A 20,374-nucleotide genomic window follows, 5' to 3' on the forward strand; every position below is an offset into this window, starting at 1 on the left:
TCCAGACCCAGACCTTTACCCACAGACTTGAATTCCTGGCTTGACATTGGACCTGCCTCATCACTGTGGACTTGTGCAATGATTTGGACTCTTGGCTGAACTTGGTTACCATCAACAAACATACTCTGCTCATTTTGCTTTGCTACTGTGGAACTGTGCCCTTGTTGGTGAGGTCACTTGTTAACATGATTGGCTTCCAGCTCCCTGACCTCTACAGAGCAGCCTGCCTTTGATACTCCCTGACAGTCCATACCTGCTATCAAGAGAATAAGAATTACAGTAACATCTTCCTGAGTATATATTTAAAGCACAGACATATTCATCAAATAGCTTCTAAGTGAAGAAAAACTATGAATGAAAAAAACTCATTCATGTAATTGGGTGTCAAAATTTTCTTGTATCTGGAGAAACATGAAATGTGTTGTCAGATTAATGTGATGCCAAAAAGAAATTTGTAAGGCAAGTGGTTCTTAGTCTTCAAAGACAGAATTCTGCCAAGTAATTCTTTATAAGGTCATAGAGCTGTAAAAATTTACGTAATGAGGAACACACATAAGAATTTATTAGTGATTTATATCACAACTAAGACAGGCGCAAGTCTTTTTCCATCAGTGACTGATTTCCAGTTAGGGTAGTGCACATGTATTTGTTTCTGAGTTACAATTACAAGAAAGTATAGACAATGGGTGTACACCTGTGCTAGGTTTGATTGCATTTTATGAATTTGTGGTAACTAAGGGAAGAAGTGTGTATTTGTTTTTTTAATCTTCCCACATACTCTTTGTTTATTCAAGTCCTGATCCTACAAACACTTATGTATGCAATTAACTTTTAGGAGCTGAATAAGCCCCAGTTTCAGCAAGGACTTCTTGCCTGCTTCAAGTTTAAAATGCACATAAATATTGCAGGATGGGAACCTTTCATAATGTTCAGTGATTATCATAAATTAGAGTGCTGTTTATTTTCTGCGACATATGCATAGGTATAGCAGGAATAACACAGAATCAGAACAATAAATCACAGCTTAGCTCACAAGGTCACCAAAACTTGTATTTTAGGAGCCTAGCCCATGTAGGACAGAGTCCTCTGTGTCTGAACTACTTTTTGTACATTTGAGGTAAGCATATCTGCCAGAATAAGATAGTGTTTTAAAATAATTAACTCCAGGTAACAAATTATGTCTTGGAGTTAGACAGAGGGGAAATTCTCCTCCATACTCTTCTGTATTGCAAAAATGAAAATGTATGTAAACAGAACATCAAGAAAAGGCAATTGATCTTATGTACTATATTGATCATGCTAGTGATATCATTAATAATTTTGGAAGACAGTTTTTCATTTTCTGTCTTTAGACATTTTTCCATGCTTAGGGTCTGATTTTTTTTTTTTGAGAAATACTTCTTGAAATCAGAGAGTTCACTTTTTATATTGAGTTTAACTTGTGCAGTAGTAGAAGGACAATAATCCAGGAGCTAATGTCATCATAGTTATTGTAGTAACAGGTTTGCTTGTATTAATGCAGAGGTACATTCAGGCTCTGTCCCAAACAGCTGAAGTTGTTATTTCATGGAATTTTCATGGAATGATTAGGAATTCAGCTACAGCACCTACGTAATTCAAAGCCTATTTAAGTCACTGGAAAGCCTTTCATGGACTTTTGTGGGTGCTGGTGCATATGTCAAATGCTTATGGGATATGCTGTAGTTCCTCATGGCCCCATGATCCCTATGCTGGATTTCACTTTCAAATTAAGTTATAATTTGAGGCTCATTCTTTTGAAAAGAGACTGTTCCAGTTTCCCATTCTTAGGGTACTGGCCTCCCCACTTCTCTAGTAGAATGAAAACAGAAGGATATTTTACATATATCAGGATTATACAGCATCATGCTGCTGAGCAGAAAATATGGTCCATGATGAAACATCAAGTTTAACAGACAAGTGAGGAGGTTACTAAGTCCTTCTGGGGAAGATTGATGGACTGGACATGATCTGATTGGTCAGCTACTAAAATAAGCACATGCCCAAAGGCCTCCCTTCCTGTGAATCGTTTAATGCTACTATAGTCACTGCAATAGGGCCTTTCTGAGGCAGGGTGCAACAGCTGCAGAGAAGGATGGACCACAGAGTTTGTGGTCAGTGTAGTATGCCTGACCATGAGTCCCTGAAAGGACAGAGAACAAGAAAGCACTTAACTTTTTAAAAATCCTTCACCTCCACCCCCTACGAAGGGAGGACAAGAGCACTGTTTACTCAGCCTCATGATCAGCAGGACCATAAGGAAAGATGAAAAGTCATAGGATTACAGTAGTATATTCCTGTGTTCTGCTCTAAGGTTTTTTTTGCCAAAATCATTTTACAGAACTTCAAAACAAAATTAGAAAGGGAAGTGGAAAGGGAAAGGGAGGATGAAGAGGGAAAGGGAGAAGGGAGAAGGAAGAACAGAGAAGGTGAAAGAGGAAAGGGAAAAGGGAAAAGGGAAAAGGGAAGAGGGAAAAGAGAAAAAGGAAAAGGGAAAAGGAACAAGGTACATTCTTTGACCCATCTTTAGACAAATATGTAAAGTCGAAAAGGGGTATTTGATTCCATATAAATATTTGGGTTAATGTTATTGATGGCTGAATTTGTATTAGCAGCCTATCAGCTCTCTAACTTGTTCTAACAAGCTTCAGAAACAGCAGTGGATTAAGACAACCAAGCATGATCCAGGTCTTATAGTATTACATATACTCACTTAACTGCCCTTTTCTGTGATCATGGGCAAGTCACGGAGAACCAGATTCACAAAGGAATTAAGTATGTAAAGTTCAGCTTTAAGTTCCCTGTTTAAAAATCACAGAAAAAAATAGTTTAGAAGGGCCCTCTAAAGGTCATCTAGTCCAATCTGCTGCTCAATACAGGGCTAACCTGAAGAATCAGGTTGCTTAGAGCCCTGTCTAGTCAAGTTTAGGATACGTGCAAGGATGGAGATCCCACAACCTCTCTCAGCAACCTCTTCCAGAACTTGACCGCTGTCATGGTAAAGAAATTTTTTCCACTTGTTCAATCAAAATTTCCTTCGTTGAAACTTTTGACTGTTATTTGTCCTTTTGCTCTTTTTTGTCCTCTGAGAAGAGTCTGACTCTGTAATCTCTATAACCACCCATGTAGTCATGATGGGGCCCACCTAATCACCTTACCCAGGAGTGGAAACTTCTTGAGATACAGGGTGGCTGAAGTAGTTTACGAGAGACATTTAGGGTTTACAAGTCAACAGTAATAGAATATTGAACAAGAACAGCTGACGAAGTGGTGATGCACCAGTAAGGAGAGAGAGGATGCCAGGTATATATACAATATACTCCAGGCTACTCTAGCTGCTTAGCAAAAGGTTTGTCTTGAAGTGAAGAATGCTTTAAGTTTCTAAACTGAACTAAGAGAGGTTTATTTTGGAAATCCCCAGATAACATGAAGGTGACCCTCAATCTTTAGGCTTTCCCTACAGCTTACAAGATGTACTTTAAGCAATCTGGCTGTTGAGACCTCTTTGTGTCATGACCATTATAGAGTCGTGACACAAAGAGGTCAGTAGACACCTCCTCAGTAGAGAGGAGGAGGAGAACTCTCAGTAGGAGTTGTCTCCTCAGTAGAGAACCATCTGAGGATTGTCAAACTGATTCACATTCACTTCAGGAAAGATATAGGCATTAGGACTGAGATCCTCCCTGATCCTTCTGCAGATGCATGAGGATGTGGAGAAAAGTGCTGAGTGCCTCCCCACCTCTTCTGGTTTCTGAATGCAAAGTCTGCTCATTTTACATACTTTGAATCAAAAATGGAAAGGCCAAAGGAGTTGGAGGCACACAGTTGTCCCAGCTTCCTCAGCAAGGAAATAAAGACTACCCTCCAACCACTTGCATGATGGTGTCACTCTAATAGACTGTTCTGCGTAACTTTTCCATCATGGATTTCGGTCTGTATTGTTTGTGTTGTACTGATCTGTATTTGAAGATTTATCCATAAAGAAGAGAAAACACAGCAGAGTTAAGTACTCAGACAGGGGAAAAATAATTTTTGTTCATATCTACTAAACAGCGATAGTGTAAGGAATTACTTAGTTAATATTTCCAAAATACTTCAATGTATGGCTACAGTATTGTCATTATACACAGAACAGATGGCAAGACAAGGTATTCATGTAGATAACCTAGCTTTCCTCATCGCTGCCTCACAGATTTGTACGAAATCATGCATTTGCTAGCAAAGTTTTGTTATGCTGACTGTATAGGAGCTAAATGAGACACTAACTTCTTCTGAACACTATTGGAATTCTGCAATGTGTATGGAAACAATATACCGTGATATAGGATACTTAGGTTACAAGTAACTTCAGTATCCCATAGAGCTGCTAAGCCGTAAATATTCATTTAACATTCATACTGTAAATACTCAGGGGTGTCTGCATTAACTTCTAGTTAGAGCAGCAGACTTTTCCCACCGGTTATGTCTTTTTTTCAGAAATAAAAAGCAACTTTGATCAACACAGAAAAAATTAGTTTTCTGAAGGGTAATATTTAAAGAGAAATTATGAAAACCTCCTTGTTGGACAATTCAAAGCTGGTGTGGGCAAAGCAGTTACAGAGTTGCTACAATTCTGTTCTATCTTTTGAAATTCTCTAAGAGAAGTGTAAAAAGGAGCTACAATACTTCAGGTCACCAGTGATTTGTTTATTTTTCCACCGAGAATGCATCCTTTAGATTTTAAGCATGTTCAGATTTATACTGAACGCCCCCATTCATCATATCTCTGGGCCAGGAAATTGCCACGTGGTACTTATTTGTCAGATTCGCATCTCATGATAGATATATGTTTCACTATAAGTGCATCAGAAAAAAAACCACAGCAAGAAATATACATGTAGAATCAAGGCCTTGATTATAATATAAGGCCACCTTAACAGTATTTTGAGTTCAGTCAAGTACTGTTTGTTAAAAACAAATGCAGTTATACACTAATATATAATATATTATAGGACTCTAATTAAAAATTCAAAACTCTTTCAGAGAAGTGTTTTACATTAATACCATTTCACTACAAAAACTGATGGGTTATTTTGATCAAGAGCTAGATTTTTTCAGCTGAGAAAACTTGCATGTTTCATATACCTTTCCTGTAATTACATCTGAAAGAAAACTAAGGACAGGGGGGGGAAAAAAAAATCAAATCATGTGTGTTAAACCACATTCACAGCTGGTCTGAAAAGGATGAAATGTTTGCTTGTTTTTTACAGTGAATAGGTAAGGTTAGGCAGGAAAGGTTAGATTCTAACACACACACACTCGCAAGCACGGCAAAATGGCAGTACTACTGTGGAGCATTCATTGTAGATGAGTGGTTCCTCCTACCAAGTCAAGAGCTATGTTGGTTTGGCAAAGTGTTGAAACAGATGGAACTGGAACAGCTTGTGAAAAGCTGAATACTAAGAAAAGCTAACACTTTGGCCCTCTGAGAATAAAAAAAGCATCATATTCACAGAAGTGATGCAGTGTATTAAGTTAGTATGTAGTTAACCAAAGTGGGATGGCAGAAATAAAGATCCATACTGTGGAGAGAAACTGTTCCCTCACACCTCACTCTGTGATGCAGCCAATGGACTGGCAAGGAGGATTATTGAGCCTGATCAATGGATACTTTGATGTGAGAAATTCCAAATATGAGAGAATTCCTAGAAAAGCCTTAGATTTTGCATAATTTTCCCCTCATTTTCTTCACCACTACATTCTTTGCTTTGTAGACCACCATATACACATTGCTGCCTGATAATTAAACAAGCTACCAGTACATTTGTTTTGTTTGTCCACAACAGCCCTTTGCCTCTTGAAGGTACACCTTCTAATGAAACATAAGAGTACTGAGCCAGAAGTTTTCTGTGGGACAGAAAGAAACACAGGGACAAACAGCAACAACTTTAAATTAACATATTTCAAGAAACAATGTACACTGCAATGTACGCTTAAGTATGACAGCTGTTAGTTACCAAATTAAGACATCAAACATACTGTGATGCAGTATATAAATAATGGTGGGGAAAAAAGGACTTGATACATACTATCATCTGTTCAGCTTCTTTGGTACCACCAAGGAAAAGGGAATAATACATCTAGAAAAGCTACATAGTTCCTCTCCCACCCCAAACAGATCTGCTCTTTCTAGGTGCCTGTTTTTTTCCCATGAGCGTGGCTCATGGCTCAACAAGTCTTAAAATTTTTGCAGAGATCACTTTAATTATGGGACTGCATTCTGCCTGAGACATTCAGGTGAGTTTGCTGTCAGGTAGTTATTTCCATTAAAAGGAATTTTCAGTTTGGTTTGTTTAGCTTTAGTGAGGTAGTTCTGGCTTCTTCCAAGGCAATTTTGAGATTCTGTTGGTCTTCTTCCACTATTGTTCCCCAAGACAAAACTGACATCTCTTACTTTGTAGCCCATAAAAATCATGTAGTGTTTTCTAGTTAAACAGCTTACCTAAGTAGAACACTATATAATGACAGTCTGAGAAAACAGTACTTCCTAAACAGATATGCTCTGAAGTTTCAGTGACACTTTGTTGAAAAATCAAGTGGAAAATACTTGGAGCAAATTGTCCTTCACCATCTTCTTTCCTTGGGGGAAGTGGTAAGCGCTTCTTTTTCATGTATTTATTTCTTGTATACATACATGTTTGGAAATATAAATGAAGACCCTATTGTCAGACTGACAGTCTTTTGGTCTTCTGTAGTACTCTTGCCACAAAACTGATGAAGGACTTCCCTGAGCTAACAGTTCTATTTGCATTCTGTCTGCCCATATTGCACATATTCCACTGTCACCTGCAACATAATGTAATCCAAATAGCTTGCTCTAAGCTTCATCTTTTTCCGGCAAACAAAGCACTTTTAGGAACTTTGATTCTGAGATCTACACATAAAGTTATTGGGAGCTCTACCTTATGCACTAGGAGAGTACTGTCCACATGTACATTTCAGTCTGGACTCAGAAACGTCTATGGCCTGTCAGTTTTGATTGCATTTGTTGAGATCTAAATCTGGGTATCTTAGCTGTCAGAGTATTTTGTCTTAGATACCACTCACAATTTTGTCTCTCATAGAATACTCAGTTCTCTGTCACTTCAGAAATTTGACCATTGGGTCACTAAAAGAAAGAAAGAAAACAAAGCTCTGAAAATAAAGGCTATCTTCTTATGCATGTAGTGACGAGTTGCAGCTTGTAGAAGCCTGTGTTTGCAAGAGGATAACACAGCTGAACTTCAGGTTTTTACATGACCATGTACTGTAACATTAAGCTCCAGGTCCATACAGTGATATGGATAGGTATGTACACAGAAATCCACAAGTCTAGCTTGGTCCTTTGTTCTGAATGGCACAGAAGAGCCAGTCTTAGTAACTCTTATTTAGATAAAGAACTTGATAATTAACCAGATAATTAACCCTTTAAAACCAGAATGCCTTAGACCACTCAGCCATTCTAACCCTTCTGCAAGCATTGATACAATATTCTTCTACCCAGGTTAGGAAGTGTAACTCTGAATGGGCAGGCAGCTACACAAGTAAATAACTGGTTGGATGACTGGGCTCAGAGGGTAGTGGTTAATGGGTCATTCTCTACCTTGAGGCAACAAGCAGACCGCAGGTATCTGCTCTGAGATCTGTCCTGTTTACATCTTTACCAGTGACTTGAGGAGGCAATGCAGTGGACTCTAGCGAAATTTTCAGGTGACATCAAAGGGGCGGGGGGGATGGAGGGCAGTTGATGTGCTCAGGGGCAGGGCTGCCATTCAAAGCGACCTAGAAAGGCTGAAGGAATGGGACAACAGGAATCTGATAAAATTCAACAAGGACAAATATAAAATCCTGCACCAGTCAAGGAAGAAGTATTTGCAAGAATACAGGCTGAGCAACAGCTCTGGAGAAAAGGACGTGGGAGTCCTGGTAGGCAGCCCACTCAACAGAAGCCAGCAGCATGCCCAAGCAGCAAAGGCTGCCAACAGCATTGTTGGCTGTAATGACAGGAGCACAGCCAGTAACAGGTGCAAAAAGATTATTCCCCTTTACCTGACACTCATTAGACCACATGTAGAATGCTGCATCTGGTTTTGGGACTCCAGTGAAAGAAAGACATTGATAAACTGGAGCAGATTCAGCAGACTGCTGCTCTAAGGCAGACACTCCAATCTTTTAATTATTTCAGTTGCTTTTTACTGGACTTGTCCAGTATGTCCATGTCTCTCCTAAACTGGGAAGCCCAGAGCTGGACACAGTACTCCAGATGTGGCCTCACCACTGAGAGGAAGGGAAGGATCATTTCCCTCATCCTGCTGCCTATGCTTTTCTAAACACAGCCCAGGTGCTCTTGGCCTTCTTTGCCACAGGGTACATTTGCTGGCTTATGATCAGCTTGTCCACAAAAACCTCCAAGTCCTTTTCAGCAAGGGTACTTTCCAGCCAGTCCTACCCCAGCTTGTACTAGGTAATCCTCACCAAGTGCAGGACTTGGCATTTTCCTTTGCTGAATGTCAGGAGATTTCTGTCGATACATTTTTCCAGCCTGTCAAGGTCTCCCTGAAAGGCAGCACAACCATCCCATGTATCAGCTACTCCTCCCAGTTTTGTGTCGTCTGCAAGCTTGCTGAGGGTGCAGTCTATGACATCATTCATGTTTTTAATGAAGATGTTAAAAAGTGTTGTTCTCTGTATGCACTACAGGGTACATTAGTAGTAACTGGCATCCAGCTGGACTTCATACCACTGATTACACCCCTGCAAGCACATGTAGTTCAGACAGTTGTCAATCCACCTCACTGTCCACTTATCTAGTCCATACTTCATGAGTTTATCACTGTAGATGTTACAAGAGACAGTGTTGAAAGTCTTGCACAAGTCAAGACCACAAATATCAACTGTCTTTCCCTCACCCACTGAGCTTGTAATTCCATTGCAGAAGGCTATGAGGTTCTCGGGCATGATTTTCCCCTCCTGTCTGTTGCTTTTTCCAGGGCTTTCTCACCAGAAGGTATCCAGAGTAATACATCTGTTGCTTCACACTCCTCATATGCAAATACATTAAAATTAAGGTTTTCCCATTTTACTCATTCTTTGGGAGAATTCTACCTGCACTCTACTCTCCGCAATGTCTGTGACCTTCCATGTTTGGGAACAGGGGCTACTAGAGATGGGAAGATTACATGGATAGAATTCACCACAGTCCAAATTGCTGGCTAATTTTGTTGGTTTTTAAACCTGCTGTAATTGTGTGGGTTGGCCAAATGGGAAGAGATTGTTTGGTGACCTAGAAATAGTGGTGGTAAATAGACATCCTCTCTTAAATAGATAACATTAATGACATGTGAAATAAAGCAATCAGATTTCGCCAAACTGCACAATTTACTGTCTTTCTAGCCAAGGCACACTGTGTAAATTGGCAAAGCTACTGCACGAATTTAGTCAAATGTGAGATACCACTATGAGAAAAACCAAACCAATCCACAGCTCACACACCAAAGGAAAGAGGAAGAAATCACAGCCAAAGGGACAGGCAGCCTCCAAAACAAGTGTTAGATTTGGAAATTAACATGTTCGAATAACAAATAAGTTCTCTGGAACCCTTTGAATATCCCAAACATAAATAGTGCAATCAAATCTTCCATTCCGCTGCTCATTTATTGAAATGTCAGCTTGCAGCTGAAATCTATATTTGTGTCTGTATTCACCTGCTTGAACCAAATAAGCCAAGGCTATTCTTATGAACACAGTGCAAATCACCATGTTCTGCTAACTACTCCTAGCCACTTAAAGCAGTATTTCTCATTGTCTCCAGTCATTCATTCACTTCTATAGCAAGGAACAGTTAAAGCAGTATTTCTCATTGTCTGCAGTCATTCATTCACTTTTGTAGCAAGGAACAGTAGTTCAGTACCTAACACTAGATCATCAGGATCAGGCATTGTCCTTAACATATAAGAAATGAATCACAGTTGAAACATTTTAATTAAGTTGATGCTTGTTAACAGGTACTACCAGAAGTACCTGGAGTACCTGGAACTTGCAGTTTTCACACAGCAGCTGCTGCATAGGACACAAATTGAGTAACAGAGCTATAGTACAAGGCTGTGGGAAATCTGTGAGTGGGCATGGCAGTGCCCAAACAGATTAATTTAAATACTTAAATATTAATTTAAATACCTAAATTATAATTATAACATTATAATTATAATATTAAATATTTAAATACTTAAATGTTAATTTAAATAATTTAAACAGATGCATTTAAATACTCAGGAGACTACTAGGACTTGTTTCAAGAAATTCTTTGTGTTGCATTGTCTACAATGCAACTCACCACTGTTCTGCCTACAGCTGAGCCAGAACAGCATAGAAAGGAAGTATTTCAGTATGGCCTTTCTCAGCAGAGCAGGTCCTTCAAACACCATTTAGTGGCAAATGCAAGCACAATGGAGATTTTAGGTTCTATTCAGATGTTGGAAACAACTGCTTACTGCAGGCTTCCAGTGTGACAAGGATGCCTTCCGACAGGAAATGAAGACAGCCATTATAATGCTATACCTACCCCAACTGGTTTCCCCTTCTGAGGCCTCAAAAAAGGCCAAAAAAAAATCTTCTGTTGCTGGGTAGAGTAGCTTAGCAAACATGTAGTTTATTGTCCAAGAGAATTAGCATGTAGAGGGTGTTACACAGAAAACTAATCCATTTAGAAAAGTGACAAAACGGAACAAATTTACTAAATCAGATTTGTTCTACTGGTGTTATCAAGCTCTTCAGCTACTCATGCAGATGACCCCGACTGAACCCAACCAATTTTCTATAGTAAATTAACTATGTTTTGCATGGAAAGGCATTTTATCAACTATGAAATCAGGCTCCGCTCCACATTAAAAACATGCACAACAGCTGGTAACAGGCTGAAGATGCCTCTGAAAGATACACAATGGCTTGTTCAATTTAGACTCAAGTGCAGTTTGATGATGTCCAAATGCTCAGTCTGGTACAAGAGGACATAGTGCCTTCTAAGTTATCTTTACGAAATACTGCGCTCCATACAGACCAGCATTATTGTAATTGTGTTCTGTCTTAGGAAAGAATAGACCGAGATATCCCTATCAACACATAAGTCAGTGTGATTGCACACATTTCACACTCAAAGCACATACAGTAATTACTTGATAGAAACAAGTTTTTAAATGTATATACATATTTATTTACACTCATTATGTTGGTTTATTGTGAAGTGCAGGCTAGCTGCTTGTATGAATCACACCAGTTGATCAACTGCCAATGAAAGTCAATGATTTGGGATTCCTCCATTAAACTCAGCAGGTCATGAGTGCAAAGTTTATGTCAACGGCCTAATGATAGCCATTCTGTGTACAGAGAGCCAAGGAAAAAGACAAATATTTACTTTATGTAAACTATTGCTGAGCATGTTACTTACAGCAAGAAAGCGCTGTTCAGCTTGGCTAATAATAAAACCCAGATGTCAATGAGAAATTTGTAAAACTTCTTTTAGAGCAAATAAGCATAACACAAACTGTAGAACCACATACATTTAAACAATTTTTTTTCCTGTATTTTTTTTTAAAGGTATGTACTGATTTGAATGTGAAGAAGTGAAAAACACTGATAACTGCTTAGATAGCCTGGAAGAATAAATATGACTTCTGCAAGAGGCTACAGCAAGTCATAGGGAGGACTCTATCATTCAAACTTCAGCAGGGTTAGCATTCAGATTTTATAACTTTAGTTCTGTCCAAAATCTGGGTACCAGCATGTTCAGGACTGTGTTCTGAGCACCTTCTATTCACTAACTTAATTTGTGGTTGAAGATGCAAAGCAACATGGAAAAAGCATCCAGGGTAATCCATGTAAATCAAGATACATTATCAGGCATAATTAAAGGCCAAGTACATGCACCACAAAGCAATACCAGACAGAATAAGACAGACTACACTCTTATGTACAGATAGATACATGCTTAATTGTCATTTGAACAAAGGAGAAGTGATGAAGTAATTTATTAAGACACCAACAGATCTTTAGCCCTCCACAAACCCAAGTAGAGTAGGGTACTATATTTACACAATTTGCATGAACACAGGAGAAAAACTGCAAAAGCACTCCATAGTTCAAATTACACTGTATTTGGGTGAAGAGAAAGAAGGCATATTATTCCCTACCTTTTTGTACATGTGCAATGCTAGCTGCAGTGAAAGGGACTACAATCTTCACACAGAATTAGTAAAAATTCAGAATTCTAACTCACAGGAACTGCTGAGATTTCAGAACTCCTGTTCAGTTTCACTCTAAAGCAAGATCCAAGTATTTCTTAAGAGTTTTGGTGAAATAATGACCAAATTCCATCAATTTGCAGAATGTGCAACAGAATTTTAAAATTCTGAATGAAATATTTCAATTTTTTTTACATTCTGTCACAACACATAGCTTGATCTACAAATTACATAACAGATATCAAACTTCCTTTTAACAAGCTAAATGGATGTCATTTTGATCAAGAAGGGATTTCAGCTGTTACTGTGAATTAGTAAGTCAGGATTTTAAAGGTTTTAAGGTTTAAAGGTTTTAAATACTCTGTTTTATTGTCTGTCCAATTTTACAATGAAAGCAAGTAGTCAGACATTCTAGGACTTAGAAATGAAACACTTCTACTGAAAGAAACACTTCTACTGAAAGAAACACTTCTACTGAAACAAAAGTCCCAACATCCCACAAGTTCACTAAAAAGTTAAACTAAAATCCAGAAGTTCTCAAACAATTTCAAAGACTGACATGTGAATTTTCCCCCTACACTTTCCCACCATCCTTTCAGTCTGTTTCCTCCTTCTCTGTAGAAACTGTCCATAATTATACAATTTCCTCAAGAAGAACAAGACTTGGTCAAAAAACTTTTCCTGATAGGAAACTGATCAAAATTTTCTAACTAATCTTTCTAATATCTCTCACAAAGGCAAGGCAGAGCTCAAGCCCTCTGCTGGAGGGCTGCTGAGGCTTTTGTTTTTATCTGCACCCTCCACCCCACTCTGCAATTTGGTGCTCCCCTGTGGAAAACAAGAAGACAAGGCTATAGCTGCCTAATCGCATACCAGTAAGCAAATTCATTAGACCTCATTGAAGAGGTTATCTGATTGGTGAAGGCAAAGATGACAAACTTTTCTCCTCTAAACTCTGATGGTCACTGCTTCGTCTGCAGGTTTGTAAAACATAAGTTACTCCTTCCCCATCCCTCAGTGAATAATTTAATCCATGAGCAATTTTCTTGACATTATTTAACCAACTCAATAACATTTCAAGGTATTTTTTTCCTTTTACATATAGCCTGTACAATGGTACAGCAGAAGGAACCTGCACTGTTCCTCTAAAACCATGTTTACTCATTCCCAGTTGCTCTTATATAAAAAGGAATTTAGAGATATAAATATGTGCTATGGGGAGAGAGAGGAGAGGTCAGCCATCAGAAAAGCAGTGCAGCAATATTCAATGGGCTGGAGAATCCTGGAAAGCAGTAACCTTAAAGGAGACAGTGACAAAATGGACACTGGATAAAACATGTTTAGCACCAAAAGGCCTGAATACCAGAGAGTCAATTCATCTCCCTGTGTCTCCAAACATTTTCATCTTAAATACACAATTTATTTCTGTGCACTCTATTTCTAAAAGGAACTGTGGGAAAGGAAAAAGAGGTTATTTCTGCAATAGTTAGACTAAAAGATTTGAAGTATATACCTCTTCACTTTTCAGTAGTTACAGAGAGAATTTATATCATTCGTGTATTTGCAGGACTAGAAAGAAAAGAAGATTACTCCTATTTCTAGCACTCAACACCTGATTTCAGAAGATGAAAACATTTAAACCAAGCATCAGGAAAATATTGTTTATAACATAGTCCGATGTTGTGGAATAGAAAGCATGAGATCCCTATTACATCAGGGACTTAAAAATCAGATGTAAAAAAAATTTAGTAAACATTTGGGAACAGGAACTTCTGGATTAACAGACAAATGAGTAGGGAAGAATATTAGGCTAGGACAATCATGCAGGAACACATTACATTACCAGAACAATCTCCAAGTCTCCAGTGATCTAAGGAGACTTGCATAACCCCACTTGATCTTCATTCATGCTTAAGGTTAGGAGTCCTTCCAGCAGTAATAAGATTCTGCACAGGAAGAAACTGTCCTGTATCAGCAGGGGTTATCTTTCCTACTTCTGATCTGACTTTCACAGGGTAGGATATTTAAAGAACCAAAGCTTCAGGTAATAGAAACTGGCATAGATCCACCAAAAAAGAAATTGTGTGTCAAATAAATATTTGTTCTTTTACAAGCACAGTGATAACTGTGCTTGTAGTTTTAATGAGCTTCTGCTTATTAACTTTTATGTGCCAAAATTTGGTTGTCTCCTGTCCAGATCTCACTGCACTCATTCATCAGCTCAAGAAAAACATTTTTGCCTGATGCAACAGATTTATCTCCAATGTATATGCAATATATTGTATTTCTGTCACTATTCAGACATATTTCTGTCACTGTTCATGACATTTTCCTCATTCTAATAGCTGGTTCCAGTTTGTTTCCTTAATTAATTATCTGTAATACAGCATTACATATTTCTCATCTGTACTTACAGCATTTGTGAGTGATAACTAATCTGTAGCTTTTTGTCCTACTGAAATAGTTACCTAGAGCTTTGGCTCTTAGATGCACCATCTGTTCTATGGCAGTGTCAGTTAAAAAGGAAAAAAACAGTTCGAGTAGCATTGAAGTCTTCATGTGCAATATCTACTTCTTTTCAATAATTTCTAATGCTCCTATCACATAGTTATCTAGGGGTCATTTACATAACAAGTTCAGACTATTTTTGATAAGATAGTAAAAAACCTCTTTTTGATGTAAGTATCATTGCTCATAATGGAAAAGTAATAGATGAAGCTTTTTCACTTTTCTCAAAATTACATGTAAACTTTTAAATCAATGTTCTCTCTCTTAAGTTAAATTTGAGGCTATGTCTTCCAGAGATGCCGAAGGATTTGGCTCTGTTACAAGAACATACGATATGCAATTACAGAAAGACTTTTCAGTGAAAGTCCATAAAGGCTAGGCTGGTAAAACTAAACATTTAACACTTAAAGACACTTACCAGGAGAAATCTCTATGCATTGGAACAAGCGTCACATCTGTGTCTTTGCACTCACAATGTGCCTGGCACATTCCTGATATCTCCAGAGTGACACATAGCCTAGTTGCTTTCTGCTACTTTTCTCTGATGTGATACACCAAAAAACATTCAGTATTCTCCATTTCTTTGAAGTACTTTCTGTTGATTATTACACTCTGAAGAGATATTGAGAGAGCAGGCATGATAGGCTGCCTTACAGCTGAGGAACCAGCGTATTTATTTTCCCTTTTCCAGAATGAATGGCAATTTAAGCTCTTAACTTGCAGCAGCTTCCCTATATGAAATGAAGAACAGTAAGCAGCAGAGAAAATGAAGAACTGAAATGTAGAGTCTCTTTCCATATTAGGAAAGCATATCTTAAAATTAGCCCTTACTCTCAAATTATAGACATGATTTGGAGAAGTCTTACCTTCTATGATCTGAGCTGCTGAACCAGCATGGATTGACAAGCCAAAGAGCAGTAGCAGCAAGTCCCAGGTCCACCAGGCATGCCTGGAGCAGGTGTGCAAAAAAAAAAAAAAAAAAAAAGAGGGGATGGGGGTGAGAAAGAATGAGATCAAATAGTGTAATACAGAAGCACAAGGGGAAAAAAAGAAAAAGTAAAATTTAGAAGTGAGAGTTCTTACCATGAGAGCATTTTTTGAAAATCAGTTGAAAGACCTCAAGTGAGGAAAAAGTTCAGTGCACATGAGTTTTATGTTTAGGAAAATAAGAAGTTAATAAAAACTGGAGCCTGCTGTTTCTCCTCCAACGTTCAGACACAAGTGGAACAAAGGCAGCTCTCAGGCTCTCTGTGTGACTCACTGCAATTCAGCGCTCCAGCTCTGAAATCTGACTCCGTGTAGACTTTCCTGTCAGACCACTGCCAAAAACTTCTTACTTTATTTATTGATGGACACCCCTTACTGCTGTACATCATCCCAACGTTGTCATTATCCAGTCTTACCCTTTACCCTGCCTTTACCCTGTCTGTACCCTGACAGATAGTAGCATAGCTTCTCCAGCTTCCCCTTCCCCCCCGCCCCCGCCCACTCATAATCTCCACTTACTTATCCAATAAAACATGATCTCCAACATCCTTCCATCCAGCATTATATACCAAATAATATGCATTCTTGTATGGAATAGGACATTTCTCTGGCCATTTTAACCAAACTTTAACAGAAGCATGTTTTAAGATATGAGCAGGACAGAGCAGTCACAGACAGTTAAATTGCAACATATACCTGAGAGTTGTACTGTCTTATAGATTTTCTGTCACCTACAGAGACATTTTGAACCACAACCTTTTCTCTTGCAAATTGTCTAAGCCTAATACTCCTATTTACAAAGATTTACACCCTGCATGTAGATTAAGAGTGTGTATCTACCTCAGCAGCTGTACATATATGTGTCTGCTATAGAGACCCTGTCACTAAGCATTTCTAATAGTTTCCATTAAAAGTGTTATTTCACCCCTCCCTCCTAACTTCATGAAAAGCCTTTTTTTCCACATGTCGTTCTTCAAAGCCAATTCTTGCTCAAGAAAGAATTTTTGGAAGAATAAGCTTGAGATTAATCAGACAATTTTTAAGTCATAAGATTTTTTAACAAAGACTGCAATTGTCACTTTTTGACTGGGACAGGAGGGAGCCTGGAAAGAATTGCATGTGGAAAGAGATCAGTGGGCTCTTGGTAGATCTGGGCTGGAAGGTGCTGAAGATTGCTTTAGGAGATTCAAAACTAAAACCGGATTTACCTAGGATGGGACGCGGGGGACAGACAGGAGTAAAGATTTTTGCAGTAATGAAAGCACAATCCCAAGCAATAAAGAGAATTAAGAAGAATTTCATTGCACCATTAATAAAATGCTTGAGTTTGGGGGTTTTGCTTTGTTGACTATTTTTGGGGATCTTTTGTGGTTCTTTTTTTTTTTTTTAACTTATTTAATAAGGAAATACAGAGATTAGGGCTTTAAAAGCTAGAATCTTGATTCTGCCCCAGACTCCTCTTTTAGGTTAGAAACCACAACAGGTCAGCTCTCTTCAGGTATATTTTTACCTAAGCCACAGACCAGCATTATTTGCTATCTACCTTCTGCTTAATGATAAGGAAGCAAGAGATCAAACGATCTTTTAATCAAATTTCTTATTATAAACACACACTGTTCTATCTTCTTCAGAGGACCAAGGACCCCCTTTTTTCAGTTCCATAGTACTCTATCAGGGCTGAAAAAAGTTTCATCATTCACCTTTTCTACATGACGCTGTTAGATCTTTCCTTTCTCTCTCCCTGAAGTTTCTCCATTGTTATTGCCACCAGCAGCGCTGCTTATAGGAACACTGTTTGCAACATTTATGCAAATCTTATACCAAAAGCATTGATTTTATGCCTTTATCTAGGACACTAGATATAAGCTATCCCAGGAGAAAATACTGGGTTTTTTAAGCGTTCTTGTAAAATGTATGTATTTACAATCCTGGCTCACTTTTCCATTTTTTTCAGGTAATCTTTAGCAATAGCTACCAAGAGCCATTATTAGTCCTGTCAAACTATTTTTTAACTCAGTTCCTTGTTTCAATAGTAATTCTTCTACCTCTATATACATAAAATGTCAGAGGCTTACCTGCATAATGCCTCCTGTTGCAGTATAGATTTTGTCTGCTATATATGTCCAAAACATGTCTGCTTTGATGCCTTACAGTAGACTAACACATTTAAGAGACAAATGTATGATCAGACTCCAGATTTATAACATTTAGATGACTATTTAAGGATTTTCTACAGTATAAGCTGCAAAGTTTTCATTAAAAATAAAATTTATTCTATTGTTTCAATTTGATGGATTTTTCCTCTGATTTTAGAAAACCCATAGAAAAAAGGAAGTAACACCTCTCCTTCTCCCGTAGGTAATACACTGTTCATGCAGATGATCTACTTGAAATGCTGCTGAGAGAGCCTTTGGTTTCTGCTGGATATTTTAACATGGATGTCTAGCCAACGCTGACTATTTTTAGTGCTACTGGATAAAGGAAAGTAAGGCGAAGCAGGTTCTTGACCTCTGCATTCCATTAGTTTTAGATGGACAGCAGTGGAGGAATCTCTAAATACAGTTTATTACCCCCATTCCTGTAGGGCCTTGAGATTTGTTGAGTTTCTAGTGTTCATTTGTAGTCCTAAGAATTACAGAATATTAACAGGCACTCTATATCTGCTATATCTATCTATCTATGTCTATCTTGCTCCCCACAAGGGCAGTGACATTTGTACACATCCACTCAGTTTTAACCTTGCTGTTTGTCTCTTCCTTTTCAAACACAGCAGGACTCCTTTGAATTAGGATGTGTTTTCCTTTGGTACTGTCTCCAGCTGTCTTCAACTAAGCTGGAGTTTTCCTGCTGGTTGAAAATCTCCATTTTCCAGGCAGAAGTTTTGTTTACTTTCCTCAGCTCTGTCAACTGATTGTATTCCTTAAGATTTGAAATGGCAGACAATTCTGCCATTGCAGTTCTTACTCGTTCACTGAGTTAGTCTGGCTGGGTATTCTTATATTTCTGATCATGTCTGTGTTAAGAAGTTGATTTTTTTCCTCCTGACTGCAACAAAAATTTCTCAGCTGCACATTTGTAGCCTTTATAATCATAGGATTTAAGAATCATAAGAATATTCTTGTGCAAGATTAGTGTTAGGGAAGCAGTATGCACCAACGCCTGAGTGAGTTAAGAACCATGCTAGAAAAGAATAAAAGATTTCTCTTTTGCTTAGACTTCTCCTGAGCATGTATAAATATTTGGCATTCACAATATCCTCTGGCAAGGAGGTCCACTGCTCAGTTATGCCTTTCATAAAGAAGTTTCTGCTTCTTTGTTTTTGACTTGGGTTCTGCTGATGTTCTTCAATGCCTCCAAGTTCTTGTACTGAATAGGGAACACCTATTCACTGTCCATTCTGTTTCCTCATGCTCTTTGTGATTTCAGAAGCCTCTTTTATATACCCCTTCCACTTTTCTGCTTTCTATGCTCAGTGTGAACCTACTTGGTAATTTCTTGTACTGCAACCATTCCACACCTCCAGTTATCTTTTTAGCCTTTCTCAGAATTTCTGCGTTCTAATACATCACTTTTGCTCTTTGGTGGAGTTCGGGGAATCATAACTGCACATGATGCAAATAATCCCAAGATTTCTCTAGTGACATAGCAATGTCCTCTATATTTTTCATGATGAGGAACACAACTGGTGTACTTTCTTGACAGCAGCCGAGATTATGTTTTAAAGGAACTCTCGTAAGCTCAATAATTTGCACCTAAGAAGTAATTTTATGTATAACTAGGATTTCTCCTCCCTCTCTCAATAAATTTATAACAAATAGTAGAAATTAATTCCATCTACCATTTTATTCTCCAGTCATTCACTCTTAGAACAGCTGTTTGTAATTCTTTACAATCTGCCCCTGTCCTTATTAAAAAAACCCCTCATGTCATCGCCAAACTTAACTGCATAGCAGTCATGTAACTGGATAAGACAGGCAGTGCAAATCTCTGTAGAATTACAGCAGTGACCTTTCTCTACTACAAGGGCTGACTGTATATTCCTCACCTTTTGCCAATTGTTCATGCTCAGACCTCACTTCTTGTGCCTTGGCTTCCTGAAAAGCTACTGTCCATCATTCTGAGTACATCATTTACTGGATTGCTGCAGGATGTATCAATTCATCCAGAAACTCTGAATGACATTTTGGCTTTGAATATCATCAGCTAACTCCTGCTAAATGGCTACTTTCACAGTGGTTTGATAAACTTTCACAAGCATAACAAATGCTTCAATACTCTGTTTTTCTGCTTTTTCCTCCTTTAAACCAGGCACCTTCCAAAAAAATTTAAAAGTCTATAAATGCTGTTTTTAATATATACTTATGAAGGAATAAGAGTGTACATTTATGTATCTGAAGACAGGCCTGTACCGTAGCCTACAGAAGGGTACAAATTAAGGTCACAGAGGCAAAGAATTCTGGCATTTTGTAGCTCTTTAGTGCTTCATTTCACATAATTTGAATGTTTCTGCCCCCTCTACCCCTCCCTCACAGTATTATAAAAAGCATTGGAAAAAAATGTTAAATCTTTCACACAGCTGGAGCTGGATGGCAAAGAAGGCAAAGAGG

General features: G+C 38.2%; 1 protein-coding gene across 8 annotated transcripts in view; it reads right to left on the minus strand.

Moving 5' to 3' along the window:
* The window catches only part of COL15A1 (collagen type XV alpha 1 chain), a 158,950-nt gene extending 142,740 nt beyond the window's left edge, over nt 1-16,210 (minus strand). For 6 of the 8 annotated variants that reach the window (XM_072853514.1, XM_072853512.1, XM_072853509.1 and 3 more), the window contains exons 1-2: nt 15,864-16,210; nt 15,647-15,729 (exon numbers count right to left, since the gene is read on the minus strand). In XM_072853514.1, the coding sequence (XP_072709615.1) occupies nt 15,647-15,729; nt 15,864-15,874 (94 nt within the window). In that variant the 5' untranslated portion in view covers nt 15,875-16,210. The remainder of the gene's footprint in view (nt 1-15,646; nt 15,730-15,863) is intronic. The other 2 variants (XM_072853513.1, XM_072853507.1) reach the window with 1 other exon arrangement.
* Between the last annotated feature and the right edge of the window lie 4,164 nt (nt 16,211-20,374).

This window comes from Ciconia boyciana, chromosome 2, assembly GCF_034638445.1.
Source record: "Ciconia boyciana chromosome 2, ASM3463844v1, whole genome shotgun sequence".
NCBI lineage: Eukaryota > Metazoa > Chordata > Aves > Ciconiiformes > Ciconiidae > Ciconia > Ciconia boyciana.